The 23,135-nt window shown below is 35.7% G+C and overlaps 1 protein-coding gene across 2 annotated transcripts in view; it reads left to right on the plus strand.

Moving 5' to 3' along the window:
- The window catches only part of Snx7 (sorting nexin 7), a 79,328-nt gene that overhangs the window by 40,095 nt on the left and 16,098 nt on the right, over positions 1 to 23,135 (plus strand). The window contains exons 8-9 of one of the 2 annotated variants that reach the window (XM_033758294.1): positions 17,269 to 17,421; positions 22,592 to 22,666. In XM_033758294.1, coding sequence (XP_033614185.1) covers positions 17,269 to 17,421; positions 22,592 to 22,666 — 228 coding nt within the window. The remainder of the gene's footprint in view (positions 1 to 17,268; positions 17,422 to 22,591; positions 22,667 to 23,135) is intronic. The other variant, XM_010639919.3, reaches the window with a different exon arrangement.

A 23,135-nucleotide genomic window follows, 5' to 3' on the forward strand; every position in this document is an offset into this window, starting at 1 on the left:
TTACCTTACTATCTTTACAAAGCTATTAGCTTCAGGGGGGATAGAGAGAGTGCAGGAATAAGGACAAGAATATATCCCTTAACAATAACAGGCGCTTGCCTTCCCTTGAAGGTACAGAGCCATGAGTGAAGTAAAATGCCTGGAGAAATGAACATAAAGAGAAACCCCTCCTAAAAACAAAAAATAATAAAAGAAGAAGTCTGAGTTAGGGCAGGAGCCAGAATAAAAAGGGAGATGAGGGACAATATGGTGGAGCAAGAGACTGAGTTGGAGAGAGAGAACAGAAAAAAGAAAGAAATTTTAGGGTTGAATGAGGAAAAGAAAAAAGAGAGAGAGAAAAAAAAAGAATTTGAAGGGCCTCTTTCAGACTGTCTCTGTTCTCATATTATACCACATGTACAGCCATATGCAGAACCGAATCCCCTGGTCTCAGCTAGCCAATGGCAGTTCCCCATGACTGAGACTGAACACAGTCTACAAGGCCTAACTTGAATTTCCCTACCCTCAGGGTTGAACTCCACTCAGTTCTATTACAGGTTTCCCCTGCCTTTTCTTTAAAGATGTTCAAAGTTGGGAGCTCAGAAAACTACCCTTCATGAGAACCTATGCGTCTGCAGAGTTGGTCTAAGGACTGGCCCAATCAGGAGGTTTGAGAACGGGGGTGGGGGGGAGGTACCTTCCTTACTGGGTCTGTTGTCATGCAGTCCAGGAGGTCGCGCACTCGCCGGATGATCTCAGGCAGGCAGACAGCTAAAGAGACCGGGAATTCTTATTTTAAATTACCAATTTAATTGAGTAGAAAAAGTATTATGTTCTGGATATCATTCAGGACTGAAATTGCTTCAGAATTTTCCCTAAGAAATTACAGTGAATTATATTTCAATCATATCAACAAATTGTGCTAACCTAATTGATGATAATAATAATACCTAACATTTCTTAACCAGTTGCTATGTTTCAGGCAGAGTTCTAATCTACATGTATTATCTCATTTACATCTTAAAAAATGTAATGAGGTATAAGCACTGTTGTTTGTATTTTGTGAATGTGATAATTGAGATACAGAGAAATAGTTACTGGGTCAACATTGCATTTGTAGGAATTACTGATGAACTCCAGAAGTTGTATTATTTACTGTATTTGAAAATGTGAGAATTACATTCCACAGAAACATTTATGAGTAGGTCCACTCCTTTATACAGAGCAGAAACAATGAACCCATCATGGAACTTTACATCTGAACCCAGATAGATTTCAAAATCATTTACCAGTATACTTCAGAAAACGACTGCCAATCAATTAGTATTTGCTTACCTAATAAATTATTTACCACTCTTGCTGCAAAATGTTATTGGTTACTTGAGATATTTTGTCCTAACAAACCGGCATTTTGCTGGGTATAGTTGTTCTTTGGTATCCATGGTGGATTGGATTCAGGCTGTGTGTGGGTACCAAAATCTGCAGATGCTGTCTCTTATATACGGGAGCTGGGGATGTAGCTGAGTGCCCGGTGCCTGCCTCGTAAGCACAAGACTCTGAGTTTAATTCCCAGTACCAAAAAAGAAAACCATAGTAAAATCCCTTATATACAATGGTACAGTATTCACATATTACCTGCATACTTCCTTCTGTGTATTTTAGATCATCTTTGGATCACTTACAATACCCAGTACAATGTAAATGTTATTTAAATAGTTCTTAGAGTGTGTATTATTTAAGGAATCCTTGCAAGAAAAATGTCTGTACATGTTTGCTACTGATACAATTTCTTTCTTGAATATTTTTGGTCTTCAGTTGAATTCATCGATGTGGGACCCTGGGATATTTAGGGATGACTTTCTTTTAGATTAAGTTGACCTGCCTTATGTATTTCCCATTCTGAGGAGAGTAGGAAATGAGCTGAGGAAGCACAATATTCTTCTCTTAATGCATGTTAGTGACTCTCAAAGACAGTGTGGCTGGAAGCGGATGAAAGTAATTTTTAAATTATGCCACTTCCAGAGTCTGTCCTTCCTAGGAGATAGTTTTCATTGCTGCTGAGGCCCTCTGATTTGGAAGCTTTTAATCCAAAATTAGTAAGCAAGTGGACAGAGCTACCAATGATTTAAAATAAACCTTTACTATTTTAGAAGACCTACCAGAGACTCATGTACCAGGACAATGCTTGATAGGTGTTCCTTGAAAGAGGGAATAGAAAGGATATGCACATATATCGGATGGTGAAAGAACTGGCTGATGTGGTACTCACTTATCCCATGTTGAAGTATGGATGCAAACTTACCCTCCTGCAAGTTTCCCAGAGCAGACTGCAACAAAAGATAATAGTTTTACCAAATTTTTATTGATGATATCTGGCTTAACTTAATTATATGTATTTAAGATCACACATATCAATATGCAATTATTTAAAATAGCTTTGCTCACTATCATGTGCATTTTTCTTTTCTTTTTTTTTTTTTTTTTTTTTTTTTGGTACCTGGGATCCAACTGAGATATCCGTGCGCTTCTGAGGAGAGAGGTGGAACCACTGAGCTAAATCCTGGCCCTATGATGTGCATTTTTTATTTATTTTTTGAGGCAGAGTCCCGCTATATAGTTCAGGCTGACCTTGAACTCACTATGTAGCCCAGGCTGTCTTCTCCGTCTGCCTCCCAACTGTTGGGATTACAGGCATATACCACCATGCCTGGCCTGTCATGTACATTTTTCCTTTCATTTGTCCCAAAGATGCATTCTGTTGATCTCTAAGGTAACCAGTTGGGCTGTTGCTTTAAGATTGTGCTCTTTTTTTTTTTTTTTTTTTTTTTTTTTTTTTGGTACTGGGGATCAAACTCAGGTCCTTGTGAGGCAGGTGCCCTAACCACTTGGCATGTTGCTTTACAAAACAAAACAAAACAATGGTTTGAGTGGTTAATAGAGTTACATGGTTCATAAACTTAGAAAAAGTTTCCTTCCCATCCCTGTATCCTGCCCTCCCAACCCCACTTCTTGTACGTGCCATTGTTAGTTCGGTAGCCTTCTGAGTTTTTTTATGGATAGACAACAAATATAAATAGACACTCTGATTTTTCTTTTTCTACATATGTGGTGATACTGTAAAGATTTCTGTGATTTGCTCTTTATATATTATTTCATACATTACAAATCATCTTTATTGACCTTTTATATCTTTGTGATATTTTATTATATGTATATACCAAAGATTACTTAGCCTGACCTCTGCTGATAAAGACTGAAGTCTAACCTTGCCTCTTTAGGTAGTACTTCAGGGAAGAACTTTGTATATAAATATATATGTATATATAAATTTGTAAATGTACCAGTAGATCTGTAAAATAAATTGCCTAAGAATGAAATTGTTGAATCAAAGGGTATTTGATTGTGATAGCTTTTCTAAATGTGTGGCCTTTGGAAAATTAGCTATCTTTTCAATTTCTCAGTTTCTTCATTTGTAGAATAGAGATAATTATAGTCCTAGCTCATAGAAATAAACATGTTGTCCTTATGGTGCTTGGTATAGTACTATTCTGCAAATAAGAGGGGTCATTGTTCCCATCAAATTTGTCTCCAAAGGGAGAGTTCTTTACATCCTCAGCAGCGTGCTTATTTCTGTATCTTCTACCCTCAGCCTTAGCAGTGGCATCAGACTATAGACTTATTGTCCTCTGAATACAATGATAAATGGCTTCCCATTGTAGGTTTTGTTGCTATTTCTCTTATGATGAGTAGATGGACGATTGCTCTTTATATTTAAGTAAAATTTGTTTTTGTTTGTTTGGTGTATTTTTGCTCACTGTTCCTTCTATTTTTATTATTTTTCTGGTTTTTAAGAACTCTTTATTAGAGATAATACTGTTAGAATTTTAAATTTTTTCATACTGACTTTTGCTTTGCAGATTTATAAATGTCATAAGTCAGATTTATCTTAAGGATTTAGTTTTAAGAATGAGTCAGCAAGTCCCCTTCTACTTCAAGTCAGAGAAGAATTCTCTCATGGCTTTTTCCGTTAACATTTTGGGTTTCTTTTCTTACATTTAAATCTTTGTACCATTTGCAATCGATTCTGTTCATAATGATGAAGCTTGGATATATATTTTTAGATGCTATTTCAGTTTTGCCAAAGGTGTACATTGAATAACTGTGTTTTAGCTAGTAATTTGTGTTGTTGCCTTTGAAATATACTCAATTTTTGTTTTCACGTGTGTTTATTTTCAGACTTTCTACATGTTCCCTTAGTCTGTTAGACAGTGCTACAGGACCATACTGTTGATGTTTTAGAATATCTTTTGCATGTGGCAGGATTTGTCTATTCCCATTCATTGTCTTGTTTGGTTTTTTTACAGTGCTTTTAAAAGTAAAAAACAAAATATTTATCATGATAAACACTTGAATTATGAGGTCATTTTCAGAAATAATTAGTCTGTTGTTTGTTGTTTATTCTCCTTAACTTCACCAGTAGATTATTATATGTATCTGAAAGTATTATTAATTTGCTGCAGTCTAATATTTCTTCCAAATATATTATTGTTCAGACTGTATTTTTATGTTGTATTATTATTCAGAATGAAACAATTGAAAAATATTCAATAATAATAGAGGATTTCTAGGAAAAATATAAAACAGAAGCAACTGTCTTTATCAAAGGATACTTTGCGGGAAAGCCCAGCCTTCTCTATTTGAGCACATACATTGTTCTAGGTATATGATCACAGCTTTCTAGAGTTGTGATATCTGATACAGTCTCCATGTGTGACTTGCTGCCATATTGGGCTGGCCAGATGGAGAAATGCTGTCACAGTGTGATCCATGAATAGCTCTATTTTAGAGTATGTTTCAGGAGATGTGTTTTCATGTATGGTAATTTGATTGATTGAATTAAAGAGGAAAGTTTGTTTAAATGTAAGTTTTAGTGCTGGTAGGGATTGAGATAGAAAAAAAAAGGTGAATATCTGAAAGTAACATCGGGAAAATTCACTCGATTGAAAATACAGTATACATAGTACTACAGCAAAGGTGGCATGGTAATCACTAGACTTTTTAAATTACAAACTGAGTTAGTCAACCTCACGTCACTGACTAAATACCCAAGGTAGTCACCTCATAAGGAAAAACGTGTACTGTGGCTTGTAGTTTTGAAGACTTTCATATGTGGTTGGTTGGCCCTGTTGCTTTTTGGCCTTTGGTGAAGTGCTGCTCTAGAGCCTGAGCATATGGTAGAACAAATGCATCTTGGGAAGCAGGCAGGGACTGGCACTCCACAGTCCCCTCAAGAGCCCCTCCTAGTGACACTCCTGCCAGGCCCGACCTCTTGAAGATTCTCTCTAGTCCCTTCTAGTAGTGCCCCGGCTGTTGATTAAACCTTTACCATGTGGACCTTAGGGGATGCTCATTCAAACTGACAAATATATTCCATCACCTATATAAATACTTTTTGGTGTATCTCCTATTATATATGTATCATTATTTATCATTGTTGACTCATACTACGTGTGTTTTATCTGTATTGTAAACTATGTATGTAAGTATACTCTGAAAACTCAGTGAGTTGAATATAAATGGTAGTTTTTTTATCCAGGACCTTGAGCTGTCTAGAAGTTCATCCCACTTCATTTTAGAGGTTTTTAGTATGGTGAGTGATTTCGATCAAAAGTTAGAGGCCTGAGTTCTAGGTAAAATTGAATCATGTAAATCTCCATAAGCCTCATTTTTTCCTTGTCAGTAAACTCGGGAAAGTAGTATTTACTTTAAAGGGGCGTACTAAGTGCTGAGTAAGATACTATGTGAAATGCTGCTTGGTTAAGCAGTAAGTGAAATAAAAATATTTCATGACATCGTGGCCTGTGAATGTCTGTGAAATAAGTAAAGTTAGACTTTGACTTCGAAATAGCATCCTCACAAAAACCTAATGATGATATTGCATATTGCTATAATACTGCGGTGTATTTTTTTTTCAGTCTTAGATTATGTTTTTCAGAAAGAAATACAGAAAATAATCAGACCCAAAGAGTTAAAATACCTTGAATATTTTTAAAGAGCCACATCATTTCTTTTTAAACATTCATTTTTGATTTTTTAATGAATCCGCTATCTTTGAATGTATATTTACTGTATTTCACTTGTTCAAAAAATTCAGAGAAAATCTCTTCATTTCCTAGAATACAACCATTTACATAACTGGGTTCTAGTACCTGAATTGTAACAAGAAGTCGTAATTATCATTTGAGGGATATTAATGCTGTTGGAGGTGCTGGCTAGAAAGGTGATGATACATCAGCTACAGCTGTGGGTGTTTTGTGACTGTCATTTTTAGAGAATGCATTGTGTTTTACTGAACAAGTCACATTTGGATAAGAAAGTTAGCAATAGGTTTCAGGGAGAGGTTTCTACTTTTTGAGAAAGTGTGTAATGTAAATTATATAAAATGTGCTACTTAGTGTTCACATGTATGCTTGAGCAGCATTGTATAATCAAGCATCTAATTTTCTAGACACATTACTTCTCTTATGAATCAGAAAATAATATAATTTTATTGTTAAGAGCCCTCTTATTTCTCCCCTGCAATTTAATTAATGTTTGTTAAGAAGAGGTAGCTGTCAGATTAGAATTGGAATTTTCAATTGTCAATTGTCTTCTGATAAGTGGCAATCTAAACCTTTTTATTTAGGTGTGTTATTTTTCAAGAACTTTTCTAAAAGATAATTTCCTAGCTTTTCTGATTGTGAAGAGAAATTTTTAGCATTTGAATAAGATTGAATGGTTACAGGTTTTTTTAACCCCCTAAAAGAAAATAATAGAGAAGCCATTTAGAAAAGAAAACAGTGGTATTTTTAAATAAGAATAACTATTGTCTTCAAGTTGTATTATTTTGTTCAAAACATTTTGGTGACATTGCTTTGGGGGTATTTTAAATTTTTGTCCCGTTTATAAATGTAAAGAAATAATTCTTGGAAACAAGCCTGAATTAATCACTAATAATTCACATTCCTAAAATAATTCAACCTACAAATATTTACAAAATTTCCATATGATGTAAGCACAGGAGATAACGGTAATATGGTAGACATGTGACCCCCCTACCCTGTGTCAGAACTTATTACTAATTATTAATTCTAGTGAATGTTAGAAAATTAACAGTGGACTGGGCTAAAGAATTATAAGAAAGAAAAAATCCTACTTGTACATAAATACTATACTGGGATGGATTGTTGGGAGGACTGTCATTTAAGCCAAATTTTAAAAAGGGAACTACTAGGGCTGGGGATTTAGCTCAGTGGTCTGCCACCTGCCTCACAAGCACAAGGACCTAAGTTTGATCCCTGGTACAGAGAGAGAGAGAGAGAGAGAGAGAGAGAGAGAGAGAGAGAGAGGGAGAGAGGGAGAGAGGGAAAGAGGACAGAGAGAACTACCAAATTTAAAATACAAGAATTTAAGTCTTTTTTTTTTTTTTTTTTTTTTTTTTTTTTTTTTTTTTTGGTACTGGCTATCGAACTCAGGACCTTGCTCTGACAAGGCCAGTGTGGTGCCATTGAACTAAATCCCTGGTCCCATGTAAAAAAGGTTTTTTTTCTTTTTTAAAGAAAACATTTTTAAGTACCTTATTTTTTTTATTTGTATTTATTAAAACTTGTATATTTTAAAACATTTTCTTGCCCCTTTTGGCAAGAGTATAGTGATATAACTAGCTTTTGCTTATTTACTTTATATTGAACAGTCTTCAGATCATTTTTCATTTTAATAATTTACTTGTAGATGCTGTCATTTTTCATTGTAGAAAATCCTATCGTGGTGCATATTGGTAATTTTGTTGAATTTCTTCAATAATTATATTTTTTCATTTTTTATTAAGCTGATAAAGATTGATGATAATATTATTAGTGATGGAAAATCCTTGGATTCTGAACTACCTAGTTTAAGATCTTTTTCATCATTAATGGTATTTTCTGTTTTTTTCTATATACAGTATTTTTAATTATATTAGGACATTTGTATCTATTTTTATTTGAGAAGAGGTTAATTTATATAAGTGGGTATATAATTTTATTGAACAGTTTTCTGTATTTACTCAGATAATTGTATAATTTCTTTCTACTCTTTTTCTGTTATTGTGGTCATTTGTGTGTTTTCCTTTTAACTATCATCTTTGGATCTCTGGAATAGACCTCACTTGGCAGCTGCTGGATTTAACTTCCTCAGATTTTTTTTCTTAAGACTTTTATATTTACAGATCATAAGAATGATTTGTAATTACTGTTACTTATACCAGAAGTATCAGTTTTCATATCAAAGTTATACTTGCCTAGGCCACAGATTTAGCTCAGTGGTGCTGCTGCCTGCCTTGCAAGTGCAAGGTCCTAAGTTCGATCCTCAGTACCAAAAAAAAAAAAAAAAAAATTTAGACTAGCCTAGTTAGACTAGTTATCCTGTAGTCATACTAGAGGATATTTCTATCCTCTAAATTAATTTATGTGAGATTGCCTCTATTTGTTAATGAAGAAGTAGCTCATTATTCTGTATTAAAAACCGCTTTAACAAGCTGTTTAGATATGAGAGGATCAGTGATACTGTTGGGGTGATTCTAAATTTTAATTGTGCTGCCCATATAGCCTTATTATAGTATTTGTAAATGAAGCCGGTCCGGAATGAGAGAGAATAGGGATACTAACTCGTCACTAGTTGTAGATTATAGTATCAGGGGAAAGTGATGACAGATTGATGATTAAATAGGCAACAGGGTAATTTTTTGTGGTGTTAGTGAAATCTTCCCTATATTGTTTATTAGCAGTCATGGAACACAGAGATTTAACAAAAACCAAAACATAAAATAAAATAAAATAAAAGTTTAACTGGATATTTTCCTCTGTTACCGGTAGTTTTTTCTAGGGAAATAAACTGTAGGAGGTAACTTTCTTCCTACCCTTAATTTCTAGGTTATACTTCGATACAACTATTGGTGCTCATGGCAATTCCTCTCCCTAGATTTATCAAACCAGTGTGTGTCAGTTATTCATTAAATACACAGTTCAGCGGTCAAGCTGATTTGTTTCCAGTACACACTTTAGTGTGGTTTATAGTTCCAGATTTTTTACCAAGAGTCGACTTTCTAGAGTAAAAGTTGGAATACATACCCAGCTCTCTTATCTCTTAGACTTGTCAAAATTGGTTTAAGTCTCTAACTTGAACTTTTTATGTAAATAATGTATCCCATAATATGTTTGTATTAACTTTAAAATGTTTTTATCTGACCCCTGTAAAATATTTACAATGAGTTCCAATCCTATAGGCCATCACTAAATATCATTGTGGGTATAGAAATCCCAATTTGAGAAACTCATATTCCGTTTGTTCTTCAGCATTCCCTACTGTAGAGGGAATTAAGAGGGCCTTTAGATGTTGAATAAGGTTTTCCTTTTTGAAAGAAGTGTTTCAGAAACTGAGCGAGAAAGTGAGGAAGACATTTCACATAGGGGCACCGTCCTGAGTGGCACTTGGCGTGTAGTCAGTGCTCAACAGATAGTTCTTGGATGAGTTAGTATATCTCCTAAAAGTGGATTACTAGTAAAAGAAAAACTAAAGGCTCTCAGTAATGTTTGGAATTCTGTGAGGGTCTCTGCTTTTATTTTTCTTACTTTACTAGATGGAAGTTTGAATTTCTGGGAAATCTACTCTAAAATACTTTCAGAGTTAGAGGGAAAATGTTTAATTACATACTTTTTCACAGGGTTTTTATCATTCCATAATTTGCAAGATGTTGATACTCCTTGGATAAAAGAGAAATAATTTATTAAGATGACACGGGAATTAAAATGGTGGTAATGTCTAGGCTGATTTGGAGAAAGGCCTTATGGAGTATCCTTACGTAGACTTTTTGGCCTAAGGCATTGTCCAGTCTAGTCACCAACTGTCTTGGGCAAAATAGAGCTTTGGGGGGACATTTCTGAGGTATTAATAAGGTAGTTCATTGTTTTTTATTGTGATTGTTGTTTCTTATACAGTTGATACAGTGATTCTATGGCCTGGACAAATGGGTGAGAGGGAAGATTCTATCAGGACATTTTTGTACCCTAATAATGCTCTTTTGTAATCACCCCAGGTACCACTCTAACCTTACCATTTACTAGGTACTTCAGCCCTACTCGTGTTTCTAATGCATTATGCAAGATTATTCTGTGAAGTGAGTTCTTCATTCTCATTTTACAGATGAGGAAACTGCACCCAGTAAATGAACCACCTCCTGTGACGTCTCAGAGTTAGTATTTGGTCTTGTGGGCCTTTATAACCCATGTTTTATATCACTGACCTATGTGTGTGGTTATGAAATTGTTCAGGCACAAGCAAAAAAGAAAGGAGGAGACAAAAACATTTTGTTAATACCATAAGGCAACTGTGAAAAATGAAATTTTACTTATCCAAAGTTCTTCAAAGTGGGACTGCCCAAATGGCTAGCGTATGTGGAATCCAAGTCTTGGAAACTAAACCACTTACCCCTGAGCAGGTGCTGCACCCTTCCTCCCTTCTGACAAGCATATTTCATACTCCCCACACGCAGGCCTGCCCTAGAATGTGCAAGTGTCCTGGAACTGAAGATGTCATCCCGTCAGAGTTGATTATATTTGATTGCTTGCGCATCTTTATTAATATGTACTTTAATTCCATCAAGTGAATATTTAGTGCAATAAAGAATATTTACTGACTATAAATACACCTTCGTTTGGGGGATTTTTAAATTCATATATGCTAGATTTTTAAAAATTAAGTGTTTTTTTTTTTGTTGTTTTTTCTTTTTGTACTGGGAATGGAATTTAGGACCTGGCACTTGGCAAGGCAGGCAGCAGAATCACTGAGCTAAATCCCTGGCCCTTAAAATTAAGTTTTAATGTCCTTCTTTATTTTATGAGTGACAAAGAGGGAGAGGGAGGGGGAGGGGAGAGGGAAGAGGGGAGAGAGAGAGGGAGATTGAGAACACATTGTTATCCTCTAAGGCAACTGTTTGGGTGAAATAAAAGGGAATGCCCAATGCAATGTAGCCCTTAACTCACTGCTGGACTGCCGGCTCTCAGTGAAAGGAACCTTCACTTCTGTATTGATTCTTGTGTCCTTGGTCAGAGTCCTGAGCACTTAGTAGGCTTTTCAAGATGAAGACTGTTAAATGGATGAAAATTTTACACCAAGTTTATTTTTTAATTCCTTCTTATTATAGGTAATAATAAAATGCATTTGGGTAGCAAATAGATTATGAAAAAACATGGATAAATAAAATTAAGTTTTGTGTAAAAAGTAATCCTTGCACTGAATTTTCCAGTTTAGAAGAAGAAAAAACATAAGTGAGAACGAGCCTACAGTTGTTGACAGTATACTGTTGAAGGGACCTGTGTCAAGAGGCAAATCGTAATTTTGTGTTATTGAAAGTAGGCCAGCTGGTTTGAAGGGAATGAAAGCAACCTCTTAGAGTTACAGGGAAAGTGATGTGGAATACCATATGTGACGCACAGGGCAGGACTGATCACAGTGTTGCTCAGAGTCAGCTGTTGCTACAGACGTGCTGGAACATGGCATCCTTTACTGTTGCCTGCACCGTCACTTCGAGGCATCTCCTGTGAAGTCCTACTCTGCACTTCTGTACAATCAAACTGTCCTTGATGAATCAGAGACAGAAAGACATTAAGGTGATCCCAGGGGCTTCAAGGAAGAATGTAAAGTTGATCAGGCCTGCTTGTCACTTTCTTAATAGCAGAGATGATGTTGCTCACCTGACTGGGCACATGGTTCTTCATTTTTATTATACCCTCCCTCCCTCCAAAAGCTAATTGTTCTTATAGTCCTTGCCAAACACAGCTATTGTAAGATAATCCCAAAGTAGTTGTGCATTCTGCTAGAAAGTTCTAATACAGTTCTCTAAAACTACTTGTAAGAGAATATGGGAATGTTAATAGAATTAAAAGGAATAATTGTCTGTATTGGTATATTTGAATTCTCATACCTCTATGAGGGAAACATCTTGAGGGAAATAGCAGCAAAAGCTGAATTTAAATCTTAAGAGCTTTTAAGTAAGGTTTCATCTCCAAAGACAATCCAGATTACTTTCAGATATTTAGTGCTACATCAAATGAATACACTCTGTATACACTGTATTTAGTTCATACACAGGCAGCCTCCTTTTAAATAATTGTTTCCACAATTTGGTAATTTTAAAATATTTTTAGAGATTTATATATGTTCCTTTTTACAATTAAACTATGTCTTGTTTGCTGTCCTATCCTTATGAGAATACACATCACATCTATAATGTTTATAATTCACATAATTCTAAGATAACATCATGCCAGGAAAAAATATGACTGGAAAAATATTATATCATTATAGCCTTTTCTATAAAGTTAGTAAATACAAATTAAAAATGCTTTTACATGAAAAAAATTTTTCTTTGCTGTTTATATATGAGTGAACCATTTGGTTTCAAAAGCTAATAATTTGTTGGGGATATAGCTCAACAGAAGAGTGCTTACTTACCTTATGAAGGCCTTGGATTCAACCCCCCAAAAAAACAAACCCAAAAATTATATTTGCTTTGATTTATCTAACTTGCTCTAATGTTAGACCTGTTTCTGATGGTTGAACTTAGGCGAAGATATGTTTTTGCATGCACCTTTACATTTTTAAAAAGAATAGAAAATTAAAGTTGAAGTTTAATGGCCCATGTGCAGCTAACTGGTTTTTAATATGTGTATAACTATGTGCCTCATGAGCCACGGCAGGACAATTTGGGACGATGAATGTCAGTCTGCATTATTACTGTGGCCTTCGGGGCTCTCTCTCTTACCCAGCCTGTTCTTCCAGCTCACAGACTTTTCTCCCAGTCACCACCTCTGGACAAGTGGCAGACTGTTCCGGTTTTACCTCTCACACTTTTGTCTCTTCAGTTTCTCTGGTATCAGAAATCTGGTTCATGTCAGTGCCCTCCAGGTCTTTATTTTAAACACCCTTAGAGCTGCTACTTCCCTTCTGTTAAAATCTAAATACCTCTGTGGAACCCCTTTAGGACCTAACAGCCACTGTCCATGTGACCGTATCTTGCACTGTTCTCTTACTCGTTTCCTAGGTACCAATCCAAATGAGCCACCTGTCATTCTTCTTCAGAAACTCCAAGCATAAACCTGTTTCTGTGGATTTACACCTGCAGTTTGCTTTGCCTTAAATGCCTTGCATGTTTTCTTTGTCCAGTTGTTTTTCATCTCTCCCCAGTAGCAAGGCTGCGTGATGGTGGAGTCTGCTCTTCCCCCACTCTCCGCTCGCTGCTAATGTAGACCGGATGAATGCTGAGCGAGTGCTGCAGGGAAGGCTGAGTGGAAGGGAACCAGACCCTGCCTGTTGCTGGTCGTTGTCGCCTCAGTCCGACTTCAGTCTGACTGGTTTCTTTCCTCTCCTTCTTCTTTCCTCCATCCTCTCTACCTGTTTCTCAGGAATCTGTGTGATGCACAGCCCTGGCCTAGTCACCACCTTTGGGGGCTCATCGTTTCTGCAAAATCCACTCCATGTTCGGTATCGTTTCTCTGCTTTTGCAGCCACTCTTGAATCTACTCTCTCAGCTGCATTTCTTATGTTTCCTCTTGCCTTCTCGGACTCCAAAGCAGATTCTGGGTCATGGTCACTCTGTATTACAGGATCTCTGTGGTTGTTTGCCTGCCGCATTCTCAGCCCCAGTCACTGCACAGTGAGGTAATAGCCAAATGTCCAGAAACTTCAATCAAATAATCTTCTATCCTGTATAGATGACACTTTATTTTTTTTCTTGTGTGAGGTTATGTATCACATCCTGCTTACTATTATTATTGCTTGTTTTGCTTTGAGATAGTGTCTCACTGTGCGTTTCAAGCCTGCCTTGGACTTAATAGCCCAGACTGGCATCAAACTTCAGGCTATTTTCATATCTCAGCCTCCCAGTGGTGAGATTTCAGTTGTGCACCACCACACCCAGCTTCTGCTTATTATGATAGTCTTTGTTTATTTTTGCGTATCTGTAGCTTAATGTATCATAGCCTTCTTAAGATAAACACTTAATTAGCTCACAGGCTAATTGAAAGTCACAGGCAAGCTAGTCCCATGCCTGGTCTTATTTGATGAACTGAGATGGAACATCTCCTTCTTTGGCAGATCTTAATTTGAATCCCAGCTGTGCCCCCAAAGAATTGCAATCTCTATCAGTTCTTTCTCCCAGTTTCCCAGCTTGTAATAGAGAGATAGTAATGCTCAATGTATGGCTTGCTTGTACAGATTAAATGAAATAAGATATGCATACTATATAGCATGTACAATGGCCCATGACAGAAACACACTCAGTGGTTATAATTACTGCTATTACTATTACCACAGGTATGTCATATTTGAGGATGGTAATGTTTTTGTTTGAGCTCTCAATATTAATGACTTTCATTTAATTGTGCGGCTAATTTCTAGCTGAACATAACTACAGCTAGAAATTAACCATTAGCCTGATGTTAAATATAAACCTTTTTTCATTATTGTACAGTCTCTATTGTTACATTACATTTTGCCAGAAAGAAAAAATTCTGGCCTTGACAACATTTTACTGGAAAAAAAGAGTTGCTTGCTTCTTCAGATTTTGCACTGGCAGGAGGCCTGGTTGCTGCCAGTGTAAAGAGTTTTGCAAGCTCTAAATCCTCTTTATCCAAATCTTTGCCATACTATTTTGCTGAAGAGAAGATGAATTAAATTTTTGTAGTTAAGGTTGTTAACAGCTTCTGCCTGGTGTTGGAGGGAACACAGGAGCACTAGAGGAGCCTCTTTGGCCTTTTCTCACACATTTCGTTCTCCCACTTTGGTCAGCTTTCGCCGAGTATACACGTCCTGTTAGAGCCTGCAGAGGGCAGAGTCAGAATGCACAGTCCTTGTGCCAGAGAAATTACCAGTATTGATATCAAAGGAAAGGAAAGACATCTAATCACATTATGCCTTTAAAAATTGTTACAAAGATACAGTCCAGATTAGTTTGAATTAGGCGCCTTGTGCTTTTTAACCATTACTGTTAGAATTGAAGTTAGGGGGTAATGGCTCATTCTGGGAAATACCTGTCTCATTTTCTCCTTTTCCAACTGAAATAATGAAAGCATCAAAGAAAACAACACTCAGATGTAGCCACAAAAAGACAAAAATGGATTCTATTTATTTAAATCATATATATATTATATTCTATACTGAAGAAACTAGATTAAGAAATAGAACTAAAAATGGACCTTTGAGCTAGATGCTAGCGGAAGAATGGCATATTGCCCAAGTCCAAATACCAGAAGAGGAGAAGGGATCAGCATCAATTTCACAACTGATAATAAGGGTGTTACTGATACTGAAAATTTAGTAAGTAAATTATCATGCCCTGTGTAAATTGATTAACATTTTTATTTCATGTTTTTTTCTTGAAAGTTTCTATTAAATGAGTGCTTTTATTTTTGTGTTCCTTTCACAGATAAAGTAGGACTTCAACAGATAGTCTTACCCAGTACCACATAGTTTATAAAAGACAGGAGTAGGACTTAATCTGAGGGTGGTAACTCACACAGTTCTCACAATCCCAGTAGTGCATTGATGAAGCTGCAAACTTCTTTCTATAAATGCGAATGAAGTCAAATCAGCCTCCTATCTAGGAATGCAATAGCTATTAGAGAAAAACCACCCACCCCTCTGAGCAACATTTTCAAGGGCTTTCGTGAAGGGGGTGTGCAGATTGACAAGGGGGAAACTTTTGCTGCAAATCCATCATCACAGTAACACCATTTTAAGCTTCATGATGAAGAGAAAAAGGTAAAATATATGATTTGGATACTGTGTTTCCTAAATCCAATTTCTGGAGATTCTCTTTGCCAGTTATCTCACTCCACTGCACAGCAGTTTTAGACTGCAAAGCTGAAGAGAAAACGTTCTAGTATGGTTATGGTAAGTGTATGTGTCTCTTCAACACTGGATCTAGGTTAATCAGTGAGTAATTGCTTTTTGGCTAACAATTGGTAAGACTGTCCAACAGCTCTGAGGAGTGAGGCTTTCTAACAGCCTTTGTACTTTTTCTATAGACCCATATCCTTTTGACTTTGACCTTTGGACAATTTTGGTTTTACTTTATCCTTTAGCATTCACAGCCTATCATTATTATTCAGTTAACATCCCATTAGACATGTTCTCAAGATTTGTCAAGATAATTGCTCATAACAATAGAGTAAAGTAATACATGGCCTCATGGAGAGAATTCTACCCAAGAAACACATGGCTGTAGTGAAGAACAGAGAAGTGAATTTTTATATTTTAAAAAAAGAATTCAAGCAAGCCTCAGCAGCTGTTTTATTGAATCTAAGACATTTTCACATGGTAACATTTTTGAAATGTGGTGTCTTTTTAAATGGTGGCCGTTATGAGTATAATCAGTCACAAAATAGTGTTTATATATAATGGCCCCTTAAAAAATATGAGAGGGATGGAGCTGTTGGGCTCAGATCTTCTGGGCTCTGGATCGCACTCATCCAACCTTGCCATGCACAACATGGCCCACTGTGCTCTGGTCACCCACTGCTTCATCTGACTTTTCCTGTCCTTTTTCTAAGTCACTCTCCTTGTGCTGGCGCAGCCAGTCATGCTTCACTTCCAGTCCCCCGCCAGGACTGCTTTTCTCTGGAGTATCCCATGCCTTACTCACAGCTACTTCACACTTTTATGGTATTTCTTATTTGCATTTTCCCTGGTCACCTTGCCTAAACTGGCAGCATCCTAACATTTCCTACCCACCTTTCAGCTTTGTTTTTTTCTCTACCTTTTATTACTAATGGAGAGTTCATATTTTACTTATAGTTTATCTTTCCCCAAAAGAATATAAGCTCTGGTAAAAGCAGGAATTTCTGTCTGTTGTCTTCTTTACTGAGCCTGTAGGTCCTAGAAGAATACCTAGTACAGACAGAGCATTTAATAAATATATGCTGGATATATGAATGAATTTATATGTATACAATAATATATATTCACATCCCAAATATAAAAATGAATTAAATCCATGCATAGATGTTGGTGGGTAAGGTGGTGTGGGCATAAATAATATATTAAGATTGTTGAACTGAGCATCTTGAAATAGTGGTCAGGCATCTTGAGATAAACTGATGAATTTTTTAAAATGTTATCTCTTACTGATTTTCTATAATGTTCTACATAAAATCAATGAATTCACCTCATGGGAGAACTATATAGATGAGTTTATCTCTTTGTGAACTACCTCAGCTTACAGAAGAGATTGGAAAACTTGAAGATAAAGTGGAATGTGCCAATAATGCCCTGAAAGCAGATTGGGAAAGATGGAGACAAAATATGCAAAATGATATCAAGTCAGCCTTTACAGACATGGCCGAGGAGAACATCCACTATTATGAACAGGTAATTGGTGGTATTTCATATTGCTTCACTTTGAAAAGGCTGTATTCGCTTTTATTTTCTTCCTGTCCTGTGTTGATGGAATCAGTTTAAACAACCAAGTGTCACATTCAAAACCTCTTTGGTGGCTCAGTTCCAGTGGAATTACAGTTAGCATTTTGTTCTTTGTTTTGGAAGGGTCTGAGGTCTTCAGAAACTCTTGGTAATGATTCATCTATGATTCACCTTTCTTCTTTTTTCTGTCTCTTTTCTATTTGTAAAGCATTTGCAAGGGAAGGGAAAGAGCAGAGGTTTGAACAGGCAGGAAATCAGTTCAGCTCTGTATCTGTGCCTTGTATCCTTGTATCCTTTGCTATTCAGAAAGCAACAACAAAGGACAATGCTGTTGTTGTAGCAAAAGAGTAGCAATATTTGTGTGTGTGTGTGTGTGTGTGTGTGTGTGTGTGTGTGTGTGGATGAGTTCAGAAAAGAGCACGGTCATTTTACTTTTTTAATGATTGTTTTTCATTTTATAATTGTTCCTCAAAGAAGTTACTTTTTCAGAGTTTAGTATTATAATACTGTCATTTTTCTCTGTCCTGCCCATTCTAAATAAACCTTTTCTAGGAAGAATGCTTTAAATATGCATGTTTAATCTCATCTTTAGCTGAATTAACAAATAATAAAATTGATAAATTAAAGAAATTAATATTTTAGAGTCCACAATGCTTATTATCACTTTAAAGGTACTTTAAATTGAAATTTTGAAATATTATCTGATAGTGGTATTTTTTGTTCAACAGGAGTTACTTAAGTACATACTTTCACTAGACCCTGTCTAGGGCCCCGAGAGAGGCCATAGTATATAAGAGAAACAAAGCTCTTTGCTCACATCGTTACAGTTAACAAGGGAACCAGTTAATTAAAGCAAGAGATCACAATACAGCAGTATAAATCTGAGACCTTAAAGTAGAATAAGAGATCACCAGATTAAGATCTGAGAAATAGAGTTACAGGCAAAGAAACACATGGACAAAAGCACAGAAGGAACAGAATACGTTCGAATAACTGATGTTCCTTTTTGGAGGAAGGAAGAGTAGAGGCAGTGCTAAACTGAAAGGTTAGGCAAAGAATCACATTATACATTTCATCTTCCATCAGTCATTCTAAAGGAGATGGGAGCCATTGGAGGGTTTTCACCGGGGAAGACACAGCATCAGCCTGTGGTTTGGAAGGATAGCAGTGCTGGCTGTATGAGCATCAGAGGGGAAACACTGAAAGAAGCAGTGAGCCTGGTTTCGAGAGGTTTCATGGTAGTGAACCAGAGACTAGTGAACAGCTTCAAGTGATACTTTATTTTCAGCCCATGAATGGAAATGGAAGTCTCTGTTTAATTTTTATGATACATTCATTTGCCTAAAGGCAAATTAAAAGAATTCATCATGAATCTCAACTTTTGAATGATTTAGAAATATTTTTAATAAAATACATTGATCAATTTATAGTATAATTACCAGTTAACTATTTAAATCTACAGTAGTAAGTACTTTTCCTGTAGACACTTAGGTTTCAAGATTGTAATGGCGATTGAGGTAATTTAAAAGAAAATGGCTTGAAATTCGAATATGCTATAGAATATACATAATTATAGTTGTAAATATTATTATGTTGTTATATATGACAAAGATAGCTAATACATTTTCTTTAAATGAAAAAGTATGTCAGGTTTTAAAAAATAGAATATTTTAGTTTTATGAGGAAATGTTTACAACAATTCCATCAAACGCCATCTAAAATGTTTGGGTTTTGACTGTACTTGGTATTTAAATGCATGCTTGTCCTTCTAGATTGTACTCAGTTTCTACAAAACACTGTTTTCTTAGAAATAGTTAAAATTAGCATCATTTTACCATATTGCAAATTTTGTTCTTCATTGCACTTTATATCAGTGTATTATGTTCTTAACTCTTTCTCCCAAGTGACTTATATTTCTAGATGTTATTAAAAATTGAGAGAATAAATAAGTTTTTATTATAACTTCAAAAGATGCCTAAAGCTCCAATTACTTGTGTATGACTGTGCCTATATATTTTCTTAAGTAAAAAAAATTTAACCTATTGGCATATCAATATAAAAGGAAAAATCAGGAAGTTGGAGCCTTTAAATAATCAAGGATTTTAATTAACAGACTGTAAGTCCTAAACAACAGTTTGCTGTTATTTAGTTACTACAAGATATCTTAGATACACAAACACATGAAATGCTTCTAGAGCTGGACATGGTTGCATAAGCCATTAATCACAGCACTCGGAAGGCTGAGGCAGGAGGATTGTTGTGAGTTCGAGGCCAGCCTGGGCTACATAATAAGTTTGAAGCCAGCTTGAGCTATATTGCAAGACCCTATCTCAAACCTAAAATGATGATAATAATAATACTAGTATCATATTCTAACGAGAATATTTCCTTTTTTCACCATCATGTACATAAATATTCAGAAGGGTCTGTTCCTACTGTGATAGATAAAATGAGGTATAAACATTTGCCTTTGGATTTACTTATATGAAGTGAAATGGTCCCAGCTTATTATTTATTAAAGTGACATAGGCAAATCAGATTATAAATGAGATATGATTCTGTATCAGATTCTAGTCATTGTCATATTGAAATGTTGTACTTACATGGATGCATTTATGTATAGGTTGACTCCAAATACAAAACAAGTATCTGTAACTGAACTTTTAATGTTATTCCCAGTCTGTTCTGTATGGCTAATAACTAAGGACAAAATTATTAGGTCATTTGAAAAAGCAAGAATAATAACATATTGAAACCCCAAATTCTTTGAACAGGGTGAATAATGTCAGTGTCATTAGGAATCTCCTCTGAGAAAGGCGTCCTTTTGTGATTTCACTACTGTGAACATTACACAGTGCATTTTTACAAACTAAGATGACTACAGCATCGTTAGGCAGTATAATCCCATGGGGCCACTGTCATCTATGTGGTTGTTATTAACTAAAATGTTCTGTAGCATATTGGGTACAGTGGCACCCAAATAACCAAAGAAATTGATTTCCTGCTCTGGGAAAGAAATACTGAAACACTGAAATATGGCATTTGGATAAAGTGCATGGATATTTTTAATTGCTCCCTGTATGTCCAAAAGAAATTTTTTATTGCTTTTATTGTTATGCTAAGGGTGAAGACTTCAGACAGAGATGCTTGGCAGATATAATGAAGTAGAAGAGGCTATTCTTATGAAAGCTGAATTTTAGTATCATTGAATTCACTCAGGCATCTCTATGTCCTCTCACAAATGGACTGTAAGTGCTTATTGGGACTTTCCAGCAGGAAAGTGCAGCTGCTTAGGAATGGCTTTAGAGCAGCTCTAGATCTGATGCTAATTACAAAAGACAATGATAATTTTTGGAGAGGAGGATACGAAAAATGAGAACTTCCTACTTAATTCAGTGGCATCACCTTTGTTATTAATAAAATGATTAACATCCCTGATCAACTTTACATCTTCTTTGAAGGCCTTTTGATCATCTTAATGTGTTTGTTTTCTTTGTCTCTAATATATCAAGGATATCTTGTTGTGATGAAAGAGTAGGTGATTCCTAGGAGATGTTTTGAAGTTACAGTGAAGGGTAGAGAGACATTCTAGCAATTCTGGTCTGTAGCCCACTGCAGATTCTTAGTATATTTGTGCTGACTCACTGTTTCTGAGGACCTTTGGTGATGAATCCGGCCCTGTTTGTCACACAGGACATCTCACTTAACATCTCTGAGGCACCAACCTCCATCCTGGCCTAAGTTTCAGTCATGAGAAGGTTTTAATGCTAATTTTTGCCCTGCTAAGCAATTGGTTATTAAGTGAATGTAATGAAAACATACAGTTTATGCCATTGATAGCTTATTTTACAATTAGTAGCAGATGCATGGGTGTTTTTATTCTGTTTATAAAAGGCAAGACCACTGAAAATAAACTATAGCAGCTAATCTAATTAGGTAAAATAATGAATAAAACTATTTTCTCCTCGAAAATAGTATATTGAAATTATAGAAAAATAATTTGCTATTTTGAGATTAAAATATGAATTCAAAATTCAAAATTTTCTGCATGGGCCTTTCTGTCATGAGGCTCATCCTCCTGCCCTTTTTTTTTTTTTTTTTTTTTTTTTAAGGCAGGGTCTCACTATGTAGTTGAGACTGACCTGGAATTCACTGTGTAGCCCAGGCTGGTTTCAAACTCACAGTGATCCTCCTGCCTCAGCCTCCTGAATGCTGGGATTACAGGCATGCACCATCACACCTGGCTCTCTGCATGGGCCTTTTTGAATGAGTCTTCTTAAAATGGGAGAATATTTAAACTTATTTTATTTCCTTGAATTATAGTGGGCAGACCTAATGGGTTTTTATCTTTAGTGGATAATATAGGTATGTATCTATATGAATGTTTAGGAAGCAGAAAAACAATAATACTGTAGTAAAATGTATTTTCTGAAAGTTAAAAGGAGAAAGAAAAAAATTGCAAGGGCACACCTCTAGCCAAATGAACAATACTGTGAATGCTCTTCTAAAATCTATGTCCATTTATTTATAAGGCATTTAAAAATTGGAAAATCTTTTTAAAAATAGATCTCAAAGAAGGTACTTGAAGTTTTTTTTTTTTAACTTAGGAATTTATTCCTCGTCATGTTGGGGAAATGGTGAATTCTAGTGAAAAGGTTGTTTCTTTTAAATTCATTGTTACACCATAAACTTTAGAACATCTTCCAGGTTTTGTAACTATTTACTAGAGAGCATCCTGGTCCAAGTTAGAACAGCTCCCAAATATTCTGACTATACGAGTCTATCTCTTTTAAGAATGAATGTAAACCTGTTACCTCAGGAAGGTTCTGATGGATAGAATTTATATTTTTGAAAAAATTCATTCTTTTAAAAGCCAAAGTCAGAAAAGTTATTAACTTTGCTGAAATCAACAATGAAGAGTATAGCCTCCCATAGATGTAATTCTGACTAGCAAAAAGTTGCTATCTTAACATGCCATTAACCTAGGAAAAGTGCCATTCCAGCATCTGGACCTAAAAGCAAAGGAAGGAGACTCTAGCCAATTTCAATTATATTTCCCAGAATTTAGTAAAGTGGCTAAAAAATTATAGAAAGGCTCATTATGCTTTCAAATTCACAGATCTTTAAAAGACAGTCTGACTTAAAAGAAATGAGCAGTCCTGAAGAATGGAGAGTGAAACAGATACAGAACCAGGTATGATTACACCTGCAGACCACACCTGTAAAAAGCGAAGATGCAATAGAGGAATTTAGTCCAGGGTGAGTGCAGAGAACAGGGAGGGCGCATCTCAGGAGGGAGGAGGCTTGGGGAAAAAGCCAGGAACTCCAAACAGTGTACAGGGAGAGTGAGTGCACGGAGCCACTTTGGACACAAGAAAATGAAGATTTAATAAGCTGTACTAAAATTGATAAAATGAATCCTTAATGAAAACTGTAATGGAAACTTCCTGAAGAAACAAGAGCTGCCTAATTGCTTTCACTTTTTTCTCCTTCAATGAGTATGAACTTAGAAATGGAAAGGGCTTGGCAAACACACAAAAAACATAACAAGAATCCAGTATATTTGAAAAGATAAATTATATTTTACACAAAGAGAAGAAAGGGTGTGTGTGTGTGTGTGTGTGTGTGTGTGTGTGTGTATAATTTATATATATATATATAAA

This window comes from Fukomys damarensis, unplaced genomic scaffold, assembly GCF_012274545.1.
Source record: "Fukomys damarensis isolate Sample0158 unplaced genomic scaffold, DMR_v1.0_HiC HiC_scaffold_33, whole genome shotgun sequence".
Lineage (NCBI taxonomy): Eukaryota > Metazoa > Chordata > Mammalia > Rodentia > Bathyergidae > Fukomys > Fukomys damarensis.